Source organism: Branchiostoma belcheri, unplaced genomic scaffold (assembly GCF_001625305.1).
Source record: "Branchiostoma belcheri isolate BF01 breed outbred unplaced genomic scaffold, Haploidv18h27 scaffold30, whole genome shotgun sequence".
NCBI classification, from domain to species: domain Eukaryota; kingdom Metazoa; phylum Chordata; class Leptocardii; order Amphioxiformes; family Branchiostomatidae; genus Branchiostoma; species Branchiostoma belcheri.
Window position 1 is genome coordinate 565,393 of NW_017803910.1, and position 19,533 is coordinate 584,925.

Below are 19,533 nucleotides of genomic sequence, written 5' to 3' on the forward strand. Positions count from 1 at the left end.
CGGCACCGACGGGGTTCAGGAAAAAAACCCGGTCATATATAAAAACTTTTACGGTAACGATCATTCCCCCACAACCTCTGCTTGGAGGGTACGCCTTTCTCACGCTTGACACTTGACTACAGAAGCCTTTGTAGAAAAAGATTCTGGCACAAAAAAAAGGCAAGTTTAAGATTCTAAATTGATGTTTGCAACAGTTTGCTGCATGAGAGTACAGATGCAGTTTGGACAAAGGCCGTTGCTTTTGTTTCGGCTAATCCTATATACCAGTACTGTACAAGTGGGTCAATGACTTGTTTTTCACCCAGACCGGTACTTCAGCACACTTCAGTGTGAACAGGGCAGAACTAAGCTGCACAGTCCTGTCCTGCAAGTACGACAGGATCCTGCGGAACGTTTACCTACAACCGTTACGGCATCGATTGTAGAAGCGCCTGCCCTTAAGCTAAATCCTGTCTTACGACGGGCCTTCAAGTACCGTATTTTGTCGTGCGATTTTGCATGATGTAGTACGACTTTTGAAGCAGGCTGAGCCTGTGATAGAACCAACCACCGACAAAGATAGCTTCTTCCGACAACAGCACCTGACAACAGGATGTTGCCTGTATGCGGTCCCCCCGTATTGTCAGGCCGGGGTTACATAACTTGCACTTACACTTGCACTATCTGCATATGGAGCCCATATATTGTCTATTTGCAGGTGCAGTGTGTGTATGTGGGACGCATGCGTTGGGTCGTCGGTTCTGTAGGTATTTCCCGCACATGTACGTACATCCACGCGTCAAAATTAAGAAATGAACGCAGAAAGGGTCCTTGTGGAAAACATTTTGAGCTGCGTACTTTTTAACAAAAGCAGCCAGTCGAGGTCAGAGCCCAGGATTAACCTTCCTTAGGACCTACCAGAGAGGAATAATTCAGCTGACGTAAACAGGATTGTGGCTTCTATTGTAGCTAAATACGGCTTTGTTGCGGTCTTTTAAGCTGTTAGGCACTTCTAACGTTTCAACTGTAGCGTTTCTAAAAATAACATGGTGTCTCCCATATTCAGACAGTATTCCATTTTCTATTATCGTGATGAAATATTTTCATTTCTTTTCTATTCGTCAGACTTCTGTATTACAACTGGTAAGCTGGGATGTCTGAAATATTTTAGCTTTTCTTCAAATCAAATTTAGTCAACTAATGACTGGATTCACGACTTCGGATTTCGGATAAATATGCCTTTTACACAGTAGACAGGATTTGCGATAAACGCCTGCCAACACATCTATCAAAGCCCCTCCAAAGTAGCACCAATAAAGACTGACATTGTCAAACATGTTTTACTCGTGTCTGCTTACGTCATACGTGGTCCCCTCGTCTTAACCTAATAAATTATGTCTAAATGAGAGTTAGCTGGGGATTATTCTCAGGATAACAACGTTTCGATGTGAGGACGAAAATGTCCACAAGGATTTCCGTCCTGTGTTACTTGTAATCCCCTTAATTGGTCCTAGTTTTTAAATCTTGATCTCTTGACACAACCGGTAAGTCACAGTGAAAGTACACGGTGTACATGTAGCACTAGCATTAAGGGGAGTTCGCTAAAATCACCGCTCAGAACCTTGCTTCAACCACGATGCCTATATATACGGCATGTTTTCTATGGGAGGTAATTTGTGTTGTGAAAGCCTTGGATAGTTTAAATCTCCCATTATGTGGCTTTCATCAGAACAGAATGACTGTCTGGCGACTTTCCGTTGGGGACTTCTTATTCTCGGGTTACTCGAGAGCACATATCTCCAAGCAGATGTTGGGATAGAAAATCGTAGCATTGATGTATTTATTTATATATTTAAGCTTTGTCACAAGACACAAGATTTTTATATCGATTGTTTTTTTTCTAAAAGGCTATGCCTCAAATTTCTTGCCAATAGATGAAACGTAAATATCGGTATGTGCGATTTATCATTACATATCTATACAAAAATGCCAATAGAAGTATCTATCACTATATGCAATATCTCTCTACATTTTTACATTTAAACATTCGTCTAAAATTATATAAATGATGTTAATCATCTGTGTCGGTATAGCCCGTATAAACCGCCCTAGGGCGTAACACACCAGCTTCGCAGGCACGCGGCGCAGTGGCAGCTGGCTACATTGAACCCTTGAACATCTATCTCTAAGTATTGTTTAATTTCAACACTTATTTCAGTGCAAGTACAGCACTAAGCATGGATAAAGGCAGCGGTTACGAAGTTTCTTTGAAACTGGAAGTACAAGAAAGACTATTTCCCAATTTTCTTGTCCAAACTCAGCTGGCTCACCGATGGACATGCAACCGGATCCCAGATGTCTTTCTCTTCAGGATCGACAGGGGTCGCGCATGTCTTGATAACCGAATTTGCCACCTGTGGATTGAGACAAGTTGTCACTTTTCCATTTTCATGACATCTTGAAGTTAATATTGTGTTTGAATGATTGTCTAACGACTGGATCCCAGATGTCTTTCTCTTCATGGTCGATAGGTGTCGCTCGTGTCTTGATAACCGGTCGCGGATCTTCATGTGGATTGCCATTCTCTGCATCTTCAGGTTGTTCACCGTTGTTGCTCTTAGTCTTGTCATGTAGGCGTGTGTCCAATTGTCTTTGTTATTTCCACCCTTGCAATGTTTGTAATCACGAAGATCAAAGAAATGCGCGCTGTTGCAAATATCCTCAATTACATCACGTTTATCACTGAAACATCACATTGGGAATCAACATGGGGTTTCCTAAGAATGACCCCTTGTGGAGTATTGGTGAATTGCAGCTGATAAAATCGTCAGCGCGTCAGAGTCTTCTCGGTGACCTTCTTGAGGCTGACTTCCGATGCGGGATCGAAGAAATCTTTCCCGGCAATCTCTGTTGCAGTTGTGCACTCCTTGATAGCAGTGTTGGGCACCTGTAAGAGATGAACTATGCAGATAACGGTTCTAATACTCGTTAATTTACATATCCGAATCTACAGGACAGGGGAAATTATGGACAGCCTTCCTTTCAAGTTATGTGCCTTTGTCGTGGGTGTGTAGCATGGGTATGTAGCGTGGGTGATGGTGCTCTATGACAGGGTTGTTCGTACCTTCGTCATGGGTATGTATCATGGGTTACAGTGCCCTATGACTGGATTGTTCGTACCTTTGTCCTGGGTGTGTTGCATGGGGAACTGGGTTGTTCGTACCTTTGGCATGGGTGTGTAGCGTGGGTTATAGTGCCCTGTGATTGGGCTGTTAGTACCTTTGACATGTGTGTGTAGTGTGGGTGATAGTGCTCTATGACTGGCTTGTTCGTATCTTTGTCATGGGTGTATAACAGCGTAGGAACTGTCCATGGGCTGTTCGTACCTTTGACGTGGGTGTGTAGCGTGGGTTATAGTGTTCTATGAGTGCGTTATTCGTACCTTTGACATGGGTGTGTAGTGTAGGTGATGGTGCCCTGTGATTGGGTAGACCTTTGACATGGGTGTGTAGCATGGGTGATGGTGCTCTATAACTGGGTTTTATACCTTTGACATGGGTGTGTATCGCGGGTGGTGGTGCTCCATGACCGGGTTGTTGGACGCCCGGTTGTACGCCACCAGGAAGGCCCAGCGGCGGTGGTCGCTGTGGTTCTGCTCGCTGCGGTGCAGCAGGTTGCAGTGGAAGAACAGCGCGTCGCCTGGCTCCATCTCCACGTGAGCCAAGGGGAGAAACTTCCGGACCTGAAATTTCGAACCCAAAAGAGATCTAGTGTTTCACAGCCTCATTGATCATTAATTGCTGCTCAAAACCCACCCCTAGCTGTCCCAAACCGACAAGACTCAACCATTCTGCAGCATATAAGCTGCCCAGATGTAGGACACTGTATAGAGAGAGATCCTTCTTTCCACGAACAATCAGAGAGTGGAACAGCCTACCGGCTCACATTGCTCTTAGTAGCAACTTAGAGGACTTCAAGTCCAAGCTGTAACCCCCCCCCCTGAAATCTCCATTCCTCAGTACATTTACCCCACCCCCCTTGCGCAGTACACACTGGAACGACATAATCTTCGACAAGACGAAGGCGGTCTGAAAGAAAGAAGAAAGAAGAAGACCTCTCGCTGTTAGTTTTGTACTGGGCTTCTTCACTGAAAGGTTGTGGCCATGTAGGTTGAAGTCTCGATCGAGAACCATTCCAATTCCCAGAACAACCAATAAGAGGCCAGGTTTCTTTATCATTTTGAGAATCAGTAGGAACCAACCACCAACAAGGATCTAAGACCGCCTTTAATTTTCCGTACAGCTGCATTTTGCAGGATACGTGCAAGACTATACCAAGAATGCCCTCAATTTTGCGATCGCACGACAATCGTACTACGATCGCACGACTGTCGTGGCCGGACCCTTCCCAGCCCCACGACATTCTCACCTCCGTGACGCGTTCCACATCCGCCCCCACCTGGTCCCCAACGCGCACGTGATCAATCCGACCAACCCGCTGAGAGCCTGGGATCACCTGCAATGTCAAGAAAACCTTTAAAAAACTCAACACTCAATGCCATGAAATTCTGGAATAAAGCTATTTCACAGTTTGATTTATGAGGTGATGCAAGTGACTAAAAAACACAGGAAATACGGTGATAGAGATTTCAATAAAAACAAACAAAATATCCTGATAGCTCCGCCTAGTAGGCGTCGCCAAAAAACAATACCTTCAGACAGCCATTCTCTTGAGTAGCCTGGTCCAAGGCGATGAAAACCGTCCCCATGTCAGGGAAGATGCAGCCGTTCTCGTACCAGTACCTGTAGTCAGGGCGTCATAAACTAGATTATTACAGATAGACTATCCAATGACATTGATGGTAATGGTCGGAGTGTTACTAGTATGAGCCACTCAAAACAATACTTCCGTAATAAAATTCAGGTAACAAGATACAAGTTTCTGTGAGATTATATACTAGTAGATGTATAGATTCTCGTATATATAGATTCAATGAGAATTTATTTCATTGCAGAATGAGCTGGTATGACATATATTCAAACCAATTTTGTCTCGGACACATTATATTCCTCTACTATGATATCAATTTTAGTGAACGTTTGCCCAGACTAATACGGATTCAATATCTCGTTTGAATTGTCTGTAGACGTATTCTAATGAATCAGTCCAGATTTGGTTTGAAATATAGGACTGAAAGTAGGCCTGGCAGCGCGTCATACATAGTAAAAGCACTAAGCGGGATTTTAGCCTCACAAAAATTGTTCCACTGAAAATCACAAAAAGAAGAGTGTGAAAAAGATGGATAAGATAATGAAGATGGATACTGATATCAATTTCTGCCGGTGGAAGTGATCCTAAAGTACCTAACTATCACCCCCATCAAACTCCTTTCAAGCCGTACCCGGAAATTCAAGCCGTACCCGCTCAAAAATTCTGGCCGTACCCGGAAATTCGTGCCGTACCCGCGAAAATTTCAAGCCGTACCCGGTAATTCGTGCCGTACCCTGTACTTTTTCGCCGTACCCAATGGCGGATATCGCTCAGCCCCTATGCGTAGTCACTCGGAAGTCGTGTCTAAATACCCTGTACGGCAACGATACACTGAGCGATATCCGCCATTGGGTACGGCGAAAAAGTACAGGGTACGGCACGAATTACCGGGTACGGCCAGAATTTTTGAGCGGGTACGGCTTGAATTTCCGAGTACGGCTTGAAAGGAGTTTGATGGGGGTGACTATATACATGTCACAGAAACACACCTGGTTATGGTGGATGAAAATAGTCAGACCAAAGCAGACCAATTTAATTTTCATTTACAACCCAATTTATTAATCGGTGAAATATTGGCCAGACTATTATGGAGGCAATATTCGGTACAAATTGTCTACTGACGTATTTTCAATTAATCCATAGTTCTATACTAATACTGCAAACAAGGCAGGGCGGCACACTTGTAAAACCTTTTCACAGAGAAATAATCCTTCAAATATCTGTTTGGCACCTTCTAATTCTACAGGACTAACTGAACAGGCGTGCCGGTCGGTTTGAGAGACACGGTAGGATGACGAGCAAGCAAGAAGAAACTGGTAACCCGTTGGATGACTTTAAGAACGTTTCCTCAATCGGGTGCTTGAGAGACAACGCAACACTTGATATAGGGGAAAACAACGAAGTAAGCGCCTTAGTTCCACCTGTTAGCTCTACAAGCACAAACAGCGCCCAAACTAGAGAGAACAGAGAATGTTATGTTTATAAAGAGCCAGTAGCTTCGGAAAACCTCCCGTCGAAAAACATTTACGTTGCTGAAGACAACGAAGCAACGCAAGCCGCGACCTATCAGCTAAAGGATACCCAGTGTGAAGAAGCACCAGCGAACGTTTACGAATGTGGGGATGAAGACAGTGACGATTTGACAGAGAACAGTGATGGGTCGAACACGGACTTCGATGGAATTCAACCAGAGAATGTTTGTTTGTTTGTTTGTTTGTTTGTTTATTTAGATCTCCATTAGTATGGAAGTCAACTCCATACTATTCTTCCTGGAGTCCACATTAATACACTGGAAAGTGATCAATACACTGGAAAGTGATACAAACTCAGCTCACAGTAGTGGCGTGAACACCCTGGAATGGATCACCCCGTATGCAGTCGCGTATGGTCAATACTACGAGCGTACAACTACAAGGAGTGACCAACGAAATTTAGCCGACGACCCCTTGCAGCCGTATGCTGTGGTATATGAGGAACAGGATTGCAGCAATGCCGACCAAACTACCGAGAGGCGTTCCGTTAGCAATACCCGAGGCGACAGCGCGCATACGTTTCTACACACCAGCTCTGGTAAGTCAAATTTTACATAGTGAGCAGCTAATTATAAAGGCCAAAATAATGAAAAATGGTGATCATGGAAATTATGTCTACTGTTGAAATGTAGAAATCTATTTGAAACCTGTTAAAGTTAAATCCTGAGTATTCACTCATCACTCAAACACTAGTATAGTATTCACTGATACTTCTAAAAGCTATAGGCTAAACTTGCTTACTGTGGAGAATTGCAATGGTTAGGCACTGTATAACTCAATGTACTAGGTTAGCCAAGGTAAGGTAAGGTAATGGTCCCTTCTCTACTCCTTGTCACAGAGGCTGATGGCGACAGTGACAGGAAGGATGAATTATGTCCCAACCCTATGTACGTCCCAAATGTGCCACAACCGACGGATACTGGAGGTAGCGTGCAGTCTAGCTTTGTTAACATTCACTGACTTTGAGTGTAAACTAGCTATATATAGACGAAAGCAGTCATCGTTGCTTGTTACATGCATTTGACCCTGTCGAAATTTTGGAGATTTTGTGACGTAGTACCATAGACAGCCTCGAGAAGGCTTTAAACATTCATTTTCTGTGTTAACATCTGTTTCTGTGTCTACATACAAAATGCATAAAGAAATCCAAACACAGTTTCTTCCAAAAAATACAACCAGAGCCACAAACGATGTAAAAAAAATATATAAAAAGGTACTACACGTATTAATAATGTTCTTTTTGTTCTGTTCGGTTTGAAGGCCGCAACTACAACCTATCAGGGGCCCAGCTGGCATGCACTGTGACCGTGAGTGTGATCGTCGGGGCACTGGTAGTTTCAGCTGTGGTTTTTCCTGTGGTCTTCAGGATAGCGAGCCAACAGGAAGACACTGGTGACATGAAAATGGTACGTTTTGATGATTCCCATGCATTTATAATATTTCTTGACTTTTTAGACACGTAGCAAATGATACTCCTGGGAGATATGTAAGCTTGTTCTAACGCATGTGATCCCCGTTCCTTTTCTGTTACAGACATTGCCAAACACCATCACAGAGGAGATGACAGTTGAATGGAAAGCGACCCAACACGTGGAACCTTCACCATCGACTCTTGCAGGTAAGACATTGTTTTGCAGTGTACTTATCCTAACCGTCTCTAATTTTCTTGAATTGATCCGAAGGAGTCCACGTCTCAATGTGTTTGGAAAAATATGCAGTTCATGTGTTCCCGACCAAAAATTCTGTTTTTATGTCTTGAAAACTAGTGAAGGGTTAAACCCTCATCGTAATTAAAAAGTTTTCAGTCGGCATCCGCCATCTTTCCTCGGCTCAGAAGGGTAGTCACTTGACCTGGGTGTCAACGGCCATCCAGGACAAGTAACTTGAGGATGAGTTTTATGTCCCACAGGGATGGGAGACAACAAAGAGAGCGAGCCATTAAAGAGAGTTGTGCTCGGTGGAGACGGACCTGAACCGGGCAAGTTCTGCGGAGCGAGCGGCGTCGTCGTGTCGCCAACCAGCGAGATATTCGTCGCCGACATGTACAACAGGCGGGTTCAGGTGTTCAGCATGAAGGGCGCTTACCTCCGCCATTTTGCGACAGTCGTTTCGGAAGACGAACTCCTTACGATGGAACCGGACAGTATTGCCATCGACGCGGACTGTTTTTTATGGGTGGTTGGCAACATCAACTCGTCAGGGTACGCTGTTCAGTACACGACAACGGGACATCGAGTGAGAACACTTCATCCGTTATTTCCGAACAATTCATTCACTGATGTTGCAGTGAACGCACCTCGGGACCTTCTCATAGTGGCCGAGAACTGGAGAGACTACACGGAAGTCAAAGTCCTGCTGTTCGACGGCACGGTTGTTCGGAGGTTCCGGAGGCTGCAGCTCAGTAGATACTGGCCGACACGCGTGGCCACAAACGCGGACGGTAACATTTTTGTATCCGACAGTAAACTTGCCGCCGTGCATGTCTATAAAGACACTGGGCAGTATATGTTCACCATTGGCGAGGATGGTGTTCCGTCCTCCATAGTAGAGAGTGATGCAGTGTCAGATGTGTGTGTGGATGGGTCAGGACAGGTTCTCGTATCCTATGTGTATTCTCCTATAAATGCTTCAGATGTGGCGATATTTACAGATCGCGGGGAGTACGTTCGCTCCATCGTGAGTACCCTGAACAGCGCAGACGGCATGGCCGTAGGGCCGGATGGACAGCTGGTAGTTACCAGCGGAATGGATGACATCGTAGTCGTGTTTCCACATTATTAATTCTGTGAATATTACATTGTAACGATAGAGGCTTTAGACCATTATAGCCCAGCCGCGTTTCTACGTTTCTCTTTCAGTTTAAGATGTTATATCTGGCATGCCGGAAGTAGGAGGATGTTGACCCAAAGCTAACACTACAAGCATATATAAAGAGAAGATCATGCTACTCTAGAGGTAGATTCTCTAGCCTGAGTACCAGCCGATTTGTCACGGGCTTTTCGTAGTTGCTGTACCGAAAAAAAGGCGGTGGACAGTTACATACATTTCATGCAGGGTATTATTCTTGTCAGAAAGTAGTAACTTGTTGACTAACCCGTAGTCCTGGTGCCACACAAAAGCGCCCCCTGTCCGCGCTTCCTTCATCATCAGTTTGGTGTGGTAGTGGTACACCTCTCCACCCAACAACTGCATAGGGAAATCATTCATGAATAAATGAAAGGCCTTTTTCATACATTTATTCCCTAACAAGCTAAGTACAGGTCATGATGATAAAGCTCTATGTACGATCAATAGACAATCATTGGCAATGCTCTATCAGTAGACAAAGGTCATTTCAATATCATATTCACAATGTCTAACTTTTCGACTTGCAAAAATGTGTCTTTTATTTGCATATCAATCAATAATTCGTACTTATAAACCTGCTTTTCTGACAACTCTCTAGTGCCACTAACGAAAGGTAGTGGATGCTAGCTGAAACTTATCGTATCTTAGTACCTGAACCAGTTTATGGATGATATATAAAAATATTACTGCTTTTCCATCAGTCTGTAATTTATGAAAACACCCCCACCACACACACACACACACACACACACACACACACACACACACACACACACACACACACACACACACACACACGCACACACACACACGCACACACACACACGCACACACACGCACACACACGCACGCACACACACACACACACACACACACACACACACACACACACACACCTTCAAATAACCTTTTGGCCTGGACGACTTTTGAAACGTGATAACAGAGAAACTTTGACCCCCCTTTTCCATTGTTCCTGCCACTTTCTCACATCTAGCCATGACTCCTGTGATGTCATTTCCGGGCTGGTTCCACAGGACCAGCCTGCTCTTCCCGCCCTCCCCGTCATCTCGGCAGAACGCGTGTCTCATCAGCCCCTCGTCAGACTCAAGAGCATCTTTCAGTAACTTGATTTCTTCTTGGTCCAACAGAGACCTTTGAGGAAACAAGACATCGGAGATTTCAAACTTAAGGGATTGTACTGCATATCCGTGTTGAATGCAACGTGTGTGTGCAACGTTAAATGTACTGTATGGTGAGAGGATCATACCCGGTTGAATTACATCACACAATCGATCACTAGTACTGCTAGTGTCCATACGATTGTACAGAGTATCTTCAGCCCACAATTGCACAATCAGTGAAATATCAAACTTACAAAATTTTAAAGAGGAAATTTATCATGAATATGAACTTGTGCATTCTTTCCATTTTTGTGTGTTTTGTGAATGTCACATTTGGTTAAACCTGTATCTAGCCACGTGGGGTATGATAAGGAATGAAAGACACACAGACCTGACAAGGATGTAGCCATTCTTATCAAAGTCTGCTTGGACGTTTGGAGTGACATCAAAGTCCTCAGTGCACGTGTAGATGGACTCTACAAATGTGGACAACAGACATACAAGCTGACAAATTAGTCAAACACAGACCCAAGACAATGTCATTTACCTTTTGATTAATCCATAGATTTATAAACAAAACATTAAAATGTTAAAGACCCATGATAGCCCCACCCACATACACGCGTTTACAGTACACGCGTTTACAGTACCCGCGTTTACAGTACACGCGTTTACAGTACACGCGTTTACAGTACACGCGTTAAAATACCCGCGTTTATAGTACACGCGTTTACAGTACACGCATTTACAGTATACGCGTTTACAGTACACGCGTTTACAGTACACGCGTTTACAGTTTCAGTACACGCGTTTACAGTACACGCGTTTACAGTACACGCGTTTACAGTACACGCGTTTACGGCACACGCGTTTACGTACTGTACGCTCAAACCGCCGCCTGAAGTGCGCCGATTTCGGAGGAATGTACGCTCAAAACCGGAGGAACGTCCGCTCACCTGGAGGAGTGTACGCTAAAACCGCCGACTGAAGTGTGCCGATTTCGGAGGAATGTACGCTCAAAACCGGAGGAACGTCCGCTCACCCGGAGGAGTGTACGCTCAAACCGCCGACTGAAGTGCGCCGATTTCGGGGCCGGTCAGATTGCCGCTAGCTGGCCGAGTACGAACCGGCCTAGACCCCGGGCCTGGCCCTGGTACTGACTCGCACTTCCAGGGTTGCCTTCTCTATTTTTCTAGCGAATTAAGCCACAGACATCGCCCAGTAACTTGTGGACTAATAAAACACTGAGGTGTCCCCCTCTCCTAGGCTTCAAGGCCGCGCCAACAGTCCAACGGTCTCAGACACGCCGCGCCGTATAACACGTTGGCCGGTCAGATTGCTGCTAGCAGGCCGAGTACGAACCGGCCTAGCCCCCGGGCCTGGCCCTGGTACTGACTCGCACTTCCAGGGTTGCCTCCCTCTGTTCTGGCGGACTTTAGCCACAAACAGCGTCCCGTAAGTTGTGGACTTATAAAACACTGATGTGTGCCCCTCTCCTTGGCTTCTATGCCGAATTTTCGTGTTTTGACGTTCAAGTGGGTTCAACTAGCAATGGTTCAACCGACTCAGAGCGGCCGCTTCAACACACACCGGGCAAGCCGATCGTTAGCTTGCCGGAATTTCTTTGGTGATGAGAGTGGTGCACGCCCACCAAGGCCTCTTGGGCAACCCCGGTAAACGTAAAATATATAATCATGGTTAATGCTCGATGATCTATTGAAAATTAACATTTCAAAAATATTATTTTATGGCAAAATAATATTTAGAATAAATATTAAGCTGTTTTATCACGAAATTGCGATAGTTTGCAGGGACTACTTTGTTCCAGCGGTGTTGGACAAGTATGTTGTTCGGCGCACGTGCGGGAAGAACTATACGGTAATTACCCGATGATCAAACAAATTGACTAATCAGTGCTACTGTATGTATTGGCTGCTGATTGACAGACCAATAGGCATGTCCAATAGATTTTTAACCAAGGGTTGTTTTGTAATGTCTCTTCTGATTGGCTCAAGTTCTTTGGCACGCTTTGCCATTTGAAGCACTAATATCATTAGCTGCTAGGGGTCGCTCTTAAATAAACAATGTAAATTCGTATTGGCAATTTTACCACTGACAAGTACCGTTGTAATCCGCCAGGCGGCATTTTTGACACGTGGCGAAAAATATGCGATACAGTCTGATAATCGATTGCACGGATGGCAGCCATTGAATTGTTTTCTGGACCGTACCGTGATGTTTGTTGGAGCAAAGTGGTGAAAGTATACAATACAGGTAACTTTTATGAATTGATCTAAGTTCTGAGGACTCTTTAATCTTTCTAAATATCCAAGGTATCTTTGTCTGGAGTCAGTTAAACTGCTAAAAATCCAAGGAGACGAGGCGAGCCTCGGTCAGTCGGTGTTGAGTTGACCTAGCCTTGGTAACTTTTTTTTACGGGCCGAATTAAATGTGTTTCACCGGCAATTGCTGTAAGAATATGTCTTTTCCTGGCAGCCTATCTTTCTAGTCGGCCTTTCTGCTCAATGCCGTGCTAAAATTATCGAAACCGACCCCGTAAAAATGCCCCGACGTGCGTTAATGTGCCGGGCGGGCGGGTAACACTCCCAGCGCCGTTGAGATGCCAGGGAGCTCCCGTGGCATGATTACCAGGCTAAAACCAAGGCATCTCCTTTTAATACTCGATAAAACAGACGCCAGACTACTGAAATAGTCAAGACCAACATATTCTGTGCAAGTGGCACTGACTTTAGGAAATAAATTTCATAAAAATTCACGGCGAAAAAGTCACCGCGTTGGAGGAGCTATGTCCTCGGGACCAGCGGCGGACTTCGCCCGCGCAAAGTCCCGTAGCGTCCCCGCTCCGGTGGCTGTTGTACTTTGCTCGCAGTCTTAAACCAGGGAAATCGGGCTTAGTAATGTTTGCTACAAAACCAATTCCTTTGAAGGAATAGGGCTTTTCTGGTAGCCTATATGTACAGTACACGCGTTTACAGTACACGCGTTTACAATACACGCGTTTACGGCACACGCGTTTACAGCACACGCGTTTACAGTACACGCGTTTACAATACACGCGTTTACGGCACACGCGTTTACAGCACACGCGTTTACAGTACACGCGTTTACAGTACACGCGTTTACAAAAGAATATGTCTTTTCCTGGCAGCCTATCTTTCTAGTCGGCCTTTCTGCTCAATGCCGTGCTAAAATTATCGAAACCGACCCCGTAAAAAATGCCCCGACGTGCGTTAATGTGCCGGGCGGGCGGGTAACACTCCCAGCGCCGTTGAGATGCCAGGGAGCTCCCGTGGCATGATTACCAGGCTAAAACCAAGGCATCTCCTTTTAATACTCGATAAAACAGACGCCAGACTACTGAAATAGTCAAGACCAACATGTTCTGTGCAAGTGGCACTGACTTTAGAAAATAAATTTCATAAAATTCACGGCGAAAAAGTCACCGCGTTGGAGGAGCTGTGTCCTCGGGACCGTAGCGTCCCCCGCTCCGGTGGCTGTTGTACTTTGCTCGCAGTCTTAAACCAGGGAAATCGGGCTTAGTAATGTTTGCTACAAAACCAATTCCTTTGAAGGAATAGGGCTTTTCTGGTAGCCTATATGTACAGTACACGCGTTTACAGTACACGCGTTTACAGTACACGCGTTTACAGTACACGCGTTTACAATACACGCGTTTACGGCACACGCGTTTACAGCACACGCGTTTACAGTACACGCGTTTACAATACACGCGTTTACGGCACACGCGTTTACAGTACACGCGTTTACAGTACACGCGTTTACCAAAGAATATGTCTTTTCCTGGCAGCCTATCGTTTCTAGTCGGCCTTTCTGCTCAATACCGTGCTAAAATTATCGAAACCGACCCCGTAAAAATGCCCCGACGTGCGTTAATGTGCCGGGCGGGCGGGTAACACTCCCAGCGCCGTTGAGATGCCAGGGAGCTCCCGTGGCATGATTACCAGGCTAAAACCAAGGCATCTCCTTTTAATACTCGATAAAACAGACGCCAGACTACTGAAATAGTCAAGACCAACATATTCTGTGCAAGTGGCACTGACTTTAGGAAATAAATTTCATAAAATTCACGGCGAAAAAGTCACCGCGTTTGGAGGAGCTATGTCCTCCGGGACCAGCGGCGGACTTCGCCCGCGCAAAGTCCCGTAGCCGTCCCCCCGCTCCGGTGGCTGTTGTACTTTGCTCGCAGTCTTAAACCAGGGAAATCGGGCTTAGTAATGTTTGCTACAAAACCAATTCCTTTGAAGGAATAGGGCTTTTCTGGTAGCCTATATGTACAGTACACGCGTTTACAGTACACGCGTTTACAGTACACGCGTTTACAGTACACGCGTTTACAATACACGCGTTTACGGCACACGCGTTTACAGCACACGCGTTTACAGTACACGCGTTTACAATACACGCGTTTACGGCACACGCGTTTACAGCACACGCGTTTACAGTACACGCGTTTACAGTACACGCGTTTACAAAAGAATATGTCTTTTCCTGGCAGCCTATCTTTCTAGTCGGCCTTTCTGCTCAATGCCGTGCTAAAATTATCGAAACCGACCCCGTAAAAATGCCCCGACGTGCGTTAATGTGCCGGGCGGGCGGGTAACACTCCCAGCGCCGTTGAGATGCCAGGGAGCTCCCGTGGCATGATTACCAGGCTAAAACCAAGGCATCTCCTTTTAATACTCGATAAAACAGACGCCAGACTACTGAAATAGTCAAGACCAACATATTCTGTGCAAGTGGCACTGACTTTAGGAAATAAATTTCATAAAATTCACGGCGAAAAAGTCACCGCGTTGGAGGAGCTATGTCCTCGGGACCAGCGGCGGACTTCGCCCGCGCAAAGTCCCGTAGCGTCCCCCGCTCCGGTGGCTGTTGTACTTTGCTCGCAGTCTTAAACCTAGTAGTAGTGTCACCTGATCCTTGACCCTTGCTCGCCACTTTTAAATTGTTTATATCTATGTGTATTTATTGTTGATGTGGTGTACATGTATGTATGTATGTATTTTTAAATGTTTCCACAATGTTGTAATTGCTATAATGTTTGAGCCTTGGAAGATTAGCCCTTCGGGGCTAAAAGGTTTCGAAATAAATGAAATAAATGAAAACCAGGGAAATCGGGCTTAGTAATGTTTGCTACAAAACCAATTCCTTTGAAGGAATAGGGCTTTTCTGGTAGCCTATATGTACAGTACACGCGTTTACAGTACACGCGTTTACAGTACACGCGTTTACAGTACACGCGTTTACAATAGTACGCGTTTACGGCACACGCGTTTACAGCACACGCGTTTACAGTACACGCGTTTACAATACACGCGTTTACGGCACACGCGTTTACAGCACACGCGTTTACAGTACACGCGTTTACAGTACACGCGTTTACGGCACACGCGTTTACAGCACACGCGTTTACAGTACACGCGTTTACAGTACACGCGTTTACAGTACACGCGTTTACAGTACACGCGTTTACAGTACACGCGTTTACAGTATTTTCGTCAAAACGCAGAATGCAAAATAAAACATGTTAAAATGCAAATATTTTACTAGTAATTGTCATCTTGTCATCGGTTGAACTGCAAATTATGAACGATCTTACATCATTATAACTAAGCCAAAATCAGTCAGCCCAGCCAGGCCCAGGGCCTATTGCAGGTCATTGTCCTTACAGTCATGAGTACAAAGTACAAGGTCTGTCCCGATCTGAGCCTGTCACAGTTTCACCAAAACTACAGCATACTTTCATCAGGACGACTTATTTTACACGATCAACATTTAAAATGCATTCATCGGGCTCATCATATTCTATGCTACTACTACTACTCACTAAGTTATCAATTAGGGAATTAGTCGTGAATATGAATATGTAATGAGGTGGGGCGGGTATATGATAAAGGGATCTGTTGATAATAGATACATTTATCATGTATTAATAATATTATCATTGTTGAACCTGCCTCCTGGAACAAGTTCAAGCCAAAGATCACAATGATATCTGATTATAAGTCTAAAACCCACCTGTCATGTTGGATCTCTTGATTTCAGAGACTCGCGACCGTGTTCTGTACCGCTCTTTTCTGGTGCAGTCTGATTGTGCTGGAGGCAAAGGTTGTGTTTGCTGGTGTGTCAGTGTACAAACAACAGAGTGGAACTCGCTGTCACCAAGTACAGCAGGGGCATTATCATGAGATAGCTATAAACAATGTTTGGAGTTAGATGTTCAAAGGTTAGGTGCAACAGGTCGTTCGGTGTTAACTGCCGTCGCGCCGCGTGCCTGCGAAGCTGGTGTGTTACGCCGAAGGGCGGTTATACCGGCTATACAGACACAGATACAGATACAACCCTCCCCCTCTGCACGACTTGTATCATTGTCACCTTCGACACAGGGCAAAATGCCAGCACAAAAGCAGGATTTGTAAACAGAGTTGGGAACCCTCGATAAACCGGTTTAATGTAACATTACGTGTATGTCGGGGGAATGTTTAAAAAATATGTAATGTTTCACATGAAGTGATCTCAAGCGCCTTAGACTTAAATTTATAGTAGGGTGCACAAGCAAGTTGCAAAAAATCGAGGATGTTTGAGTTCATGGTATAATCTACAAAACATGTGAAAATTAAGTCAAGTGTGTCGGCTCATTTCATGTTAATACGACGCTCAGCGGAGGTTATATGAACTGCAGTCAACGCACCGGTACAGGTGTAGGCAATGCAGGATCCAGGCGCCGATCTACGCCGACCAACCAAACATCATGATTCTCAACTTATACAATCTCAAACCTGACGTATATTCTTCTACCAGTCAGCTCAGTTTCCATTTGCAGCTTTCTCACATATATAATTTTTATGCCGCACTACTTTGTGCCCGAACTACTATTGACGGGGCTCGCCCATGAATACTGTGTTTTGCCTCCGGTTATGCGGCTATTTCTCGAACTTCTCAGGACACTGTACAAAGAAGCCCCACCAATAGACCGAGGACAGGTAAGAAATGGTTCCTTACATTTCTATAACCTTTCGACGAATCCCACTTTCATTGTATCCTTTTGTAGGTACAAAATTGTGATTTTCAAGTCACTAAGCGTAATTGAACATGGAAGGAAACTCCTGGTTTTCAGCTCAAAACCTGTGTTTGCTGTTACTTGATCTACGAGAGAACGTTGGATTTTGTTGGGATTTCGATCGAAGTGTAATTGTGTATATCATACACGTGTAAATGACTGCTACTATAAATATTTAGATAAATGCAATTTTAGCATCCCTGTCCTTTAATTTCTATCACTTCTGTCACTTAGTAATTAGTGACATACGAAAGACATTATACAGAAGTGAAGGAAGCTTGTTGCACCATGTTAGTTACAAAGACAACAGATGAACTGTTTTGAGACGTTTTACTGTCATCGCAGTAATGAGTATCAACTCAAATACGCTGGGTTTGCACTATTCGGGATGCATGAGCAGCATTTTGTTAATTGCAATCAACCATATTTTAAGAGGCCCTGAGGTTCTACAATTTTTCTGTGGCTCTGAGAATAAACAAAGGTTCAGACAAACATGAATTATATATCCTGGGCGACCTAGATACTCGTAACTCTGTCCTAGAAATCCTATATCTATTGTAAACGTTCAAACCAAAACATGTTGGGTTTTTTTTGCTAGGGTCGGTTGGGTAACTGAAAACACACCTTTTTTCCTCGGCCTAAGGGATCTAAAACCTTACCGACAATATTACACAGCAGCTTACATGTCAGGTGTAAAGTTACCTGTTAAAAGTGTTTACGCTGTTCCTGTCTGTAGCCTCATTATCCAGTTTAAACATTCTTTTAAACAGTGCAAACATTCTTCAGACTAAATGCCCCAAACCTTATTCCAGTGGGGGCTTGTATGGTTTACGTGGACCTCCTTGGCCCCAGAACTGTCTATAAGGGCACGCACGGTTACATATGTCTTACGATCCTGGTAAGATTTCTTTGGACATATTTGGGATAGTCGTGCATGCGTCCTTCAAACTTTCATCTGTCTTGTTGCTAAAAGGAATGCAGTCTTAGATCTTAGATCCTTGTCGAAGGTTGGTTCTTTTAATCATACGACATCAACTCGTACGATAGCTTGCGACGAATGTAACCGTCGCGTCGTTAGAAATAAATGTGTACTTCGCTCTTGTGTTGTTACGACGAGAATGAATAATGATGATTGATTCCTTTTTTTATGCTGGAAGGGTTGGCCTGAGTATCAAACCGTGAAGAGTATAGTACCATCTCGCAGGTGGAGGCACTTTTAAAAGGAAAACAGCACTGATCTGAGAAGTAAAGACCTCTTGAACTATTTTAAGAGCCATTAGCGAAATCTCAAAGTAAAACATAGTCAATCGGCACTACTGGAAATTCAAGCTGAGAACGTCACATCATTTCTTAAGCTAAAACAAGAGCACGTAGGGCTCAAACCTCCGCGACGTAGTGACAGAGTTCGCTTCATGCAAAGCTATTAATAAATAAATAATCAATAAATATTTGTGCAGGAGAATCTCATATATCCCGCCAAGATGACAGCCACCAGCGATATAGACCTCAGGGTCCTCGAGAGGATAGATTCAAGACTCCTCCGAGTCATCGAGGAAACGGCTGAGGATCGGGCACAGAAGATAGTTGAGAAATGTCTTAAAGAACGAGACGAGAAGATGAAAGAACAGAGAAAAAAAGACATCAAGGTATGACAGTCTTGCAAGATAACTACAAATGTGTCTCTTTAACCAGCGTTTGTGAACGTTGTTTCAACACTGTTACCTCCAGGACGGAAGTACTGTTTTGGGTGGCTCTAGTCTATACTAGGTATGACTGTGTGGATTCCAAAGTGAGTGGGTGAAGATTGTGTTTCGCTTGATTGACAGGGTGTTGACCCCGTATGCCTTGGGTTCAAGGTTGTAATATGTATATAGTAGTAGCGGAGTAATCCTCCTCATATAATCGTATGAGGATTTTATGACGTGATTCATTAACTCAAACTATTTCTTCGTCAACAGACGATGACAAAAGAGTTCTGTGCCTCCACCACTGCTCATGGCGTCAATCGTGTGGCAGAAGCTGATACAACAAGATCAAGGTAACAACGCTTGCTTCAACATAAAACCCTCTGGAAATGAATGATCATTAAACTAAAAACTCACATCTAAGAAGTTCAGCCTAAGAAGCATTCGCCATCTTTGAATTTTTCCCGCTTTTGTTTTGAAGTTCACCTAGACAGAGA

At 44.5% G+C, this 19,533-nt stretch overlaps 2 protein-coding genes across 3 annotated transcripts in view; one reads left to right on the top strand and one right to left on the bottom strand.

Moving 5' to 3' along the window:
• Nucleotides 1-2,177: 2,177 nt before the first annotated feature.
• On the bottom strand, nt 2,178-16,486 carry LOC109474256 (ectoine dioxygenase-like). 2 transcript variants are annotated; one of them, XM_019774528.1, is made up of 8 exons: nt 16,310-16,486; nt 10,641-10,725; nt 10,088-10,280; nt 9,376-9,467; nt 4,691-4,781; nt 4,408-4,494; nt 3,527-3,721; nt 2,178-2,393 (listed from the first exon to the last, which is right to left on the bottom strand). In XM_019774528.1, the coding sequence occupies exons 1-8, from the start codon at nt 16,314-16,316 to the stop codon at nt 2,271-2,273; spliced, it is 873 nt and encodes a 290-aa protein (XP_019630087.1). In that variant the 5' UTR covers nt 16,317-16,486; the 3' UTR covers nt 2,178-2,270. The 2 variants fall into 2 exon arrangements, with proteins under 2 accessions (XP_019630087.1, XP_019630088.1); XM_019774529.1 differs by having other exon boundaries at nt 2,286-2,926.
• Nucleotides 16,487-18,832: 2,346 nt separating this feature from the next.
• The window catches only part of LOC109474096, a 6,257-nt gene continuing 5,556 nt past the window's right edge, over nt 18,833-19,533 (top strand). The window contains exons 1-2 of the mRNA XM_019774308.1: nt 18,833-18,997; nt 19,310-19,389. Of these exons, the coding sequence (XP_019629867.1) occupies nt 18,833-18,997; nt 19,310-19,389 (245 nt within the window). The remainder of the gene's footprint in view (nt 18,998-19,309; nt 19,390-19,533) is intronic.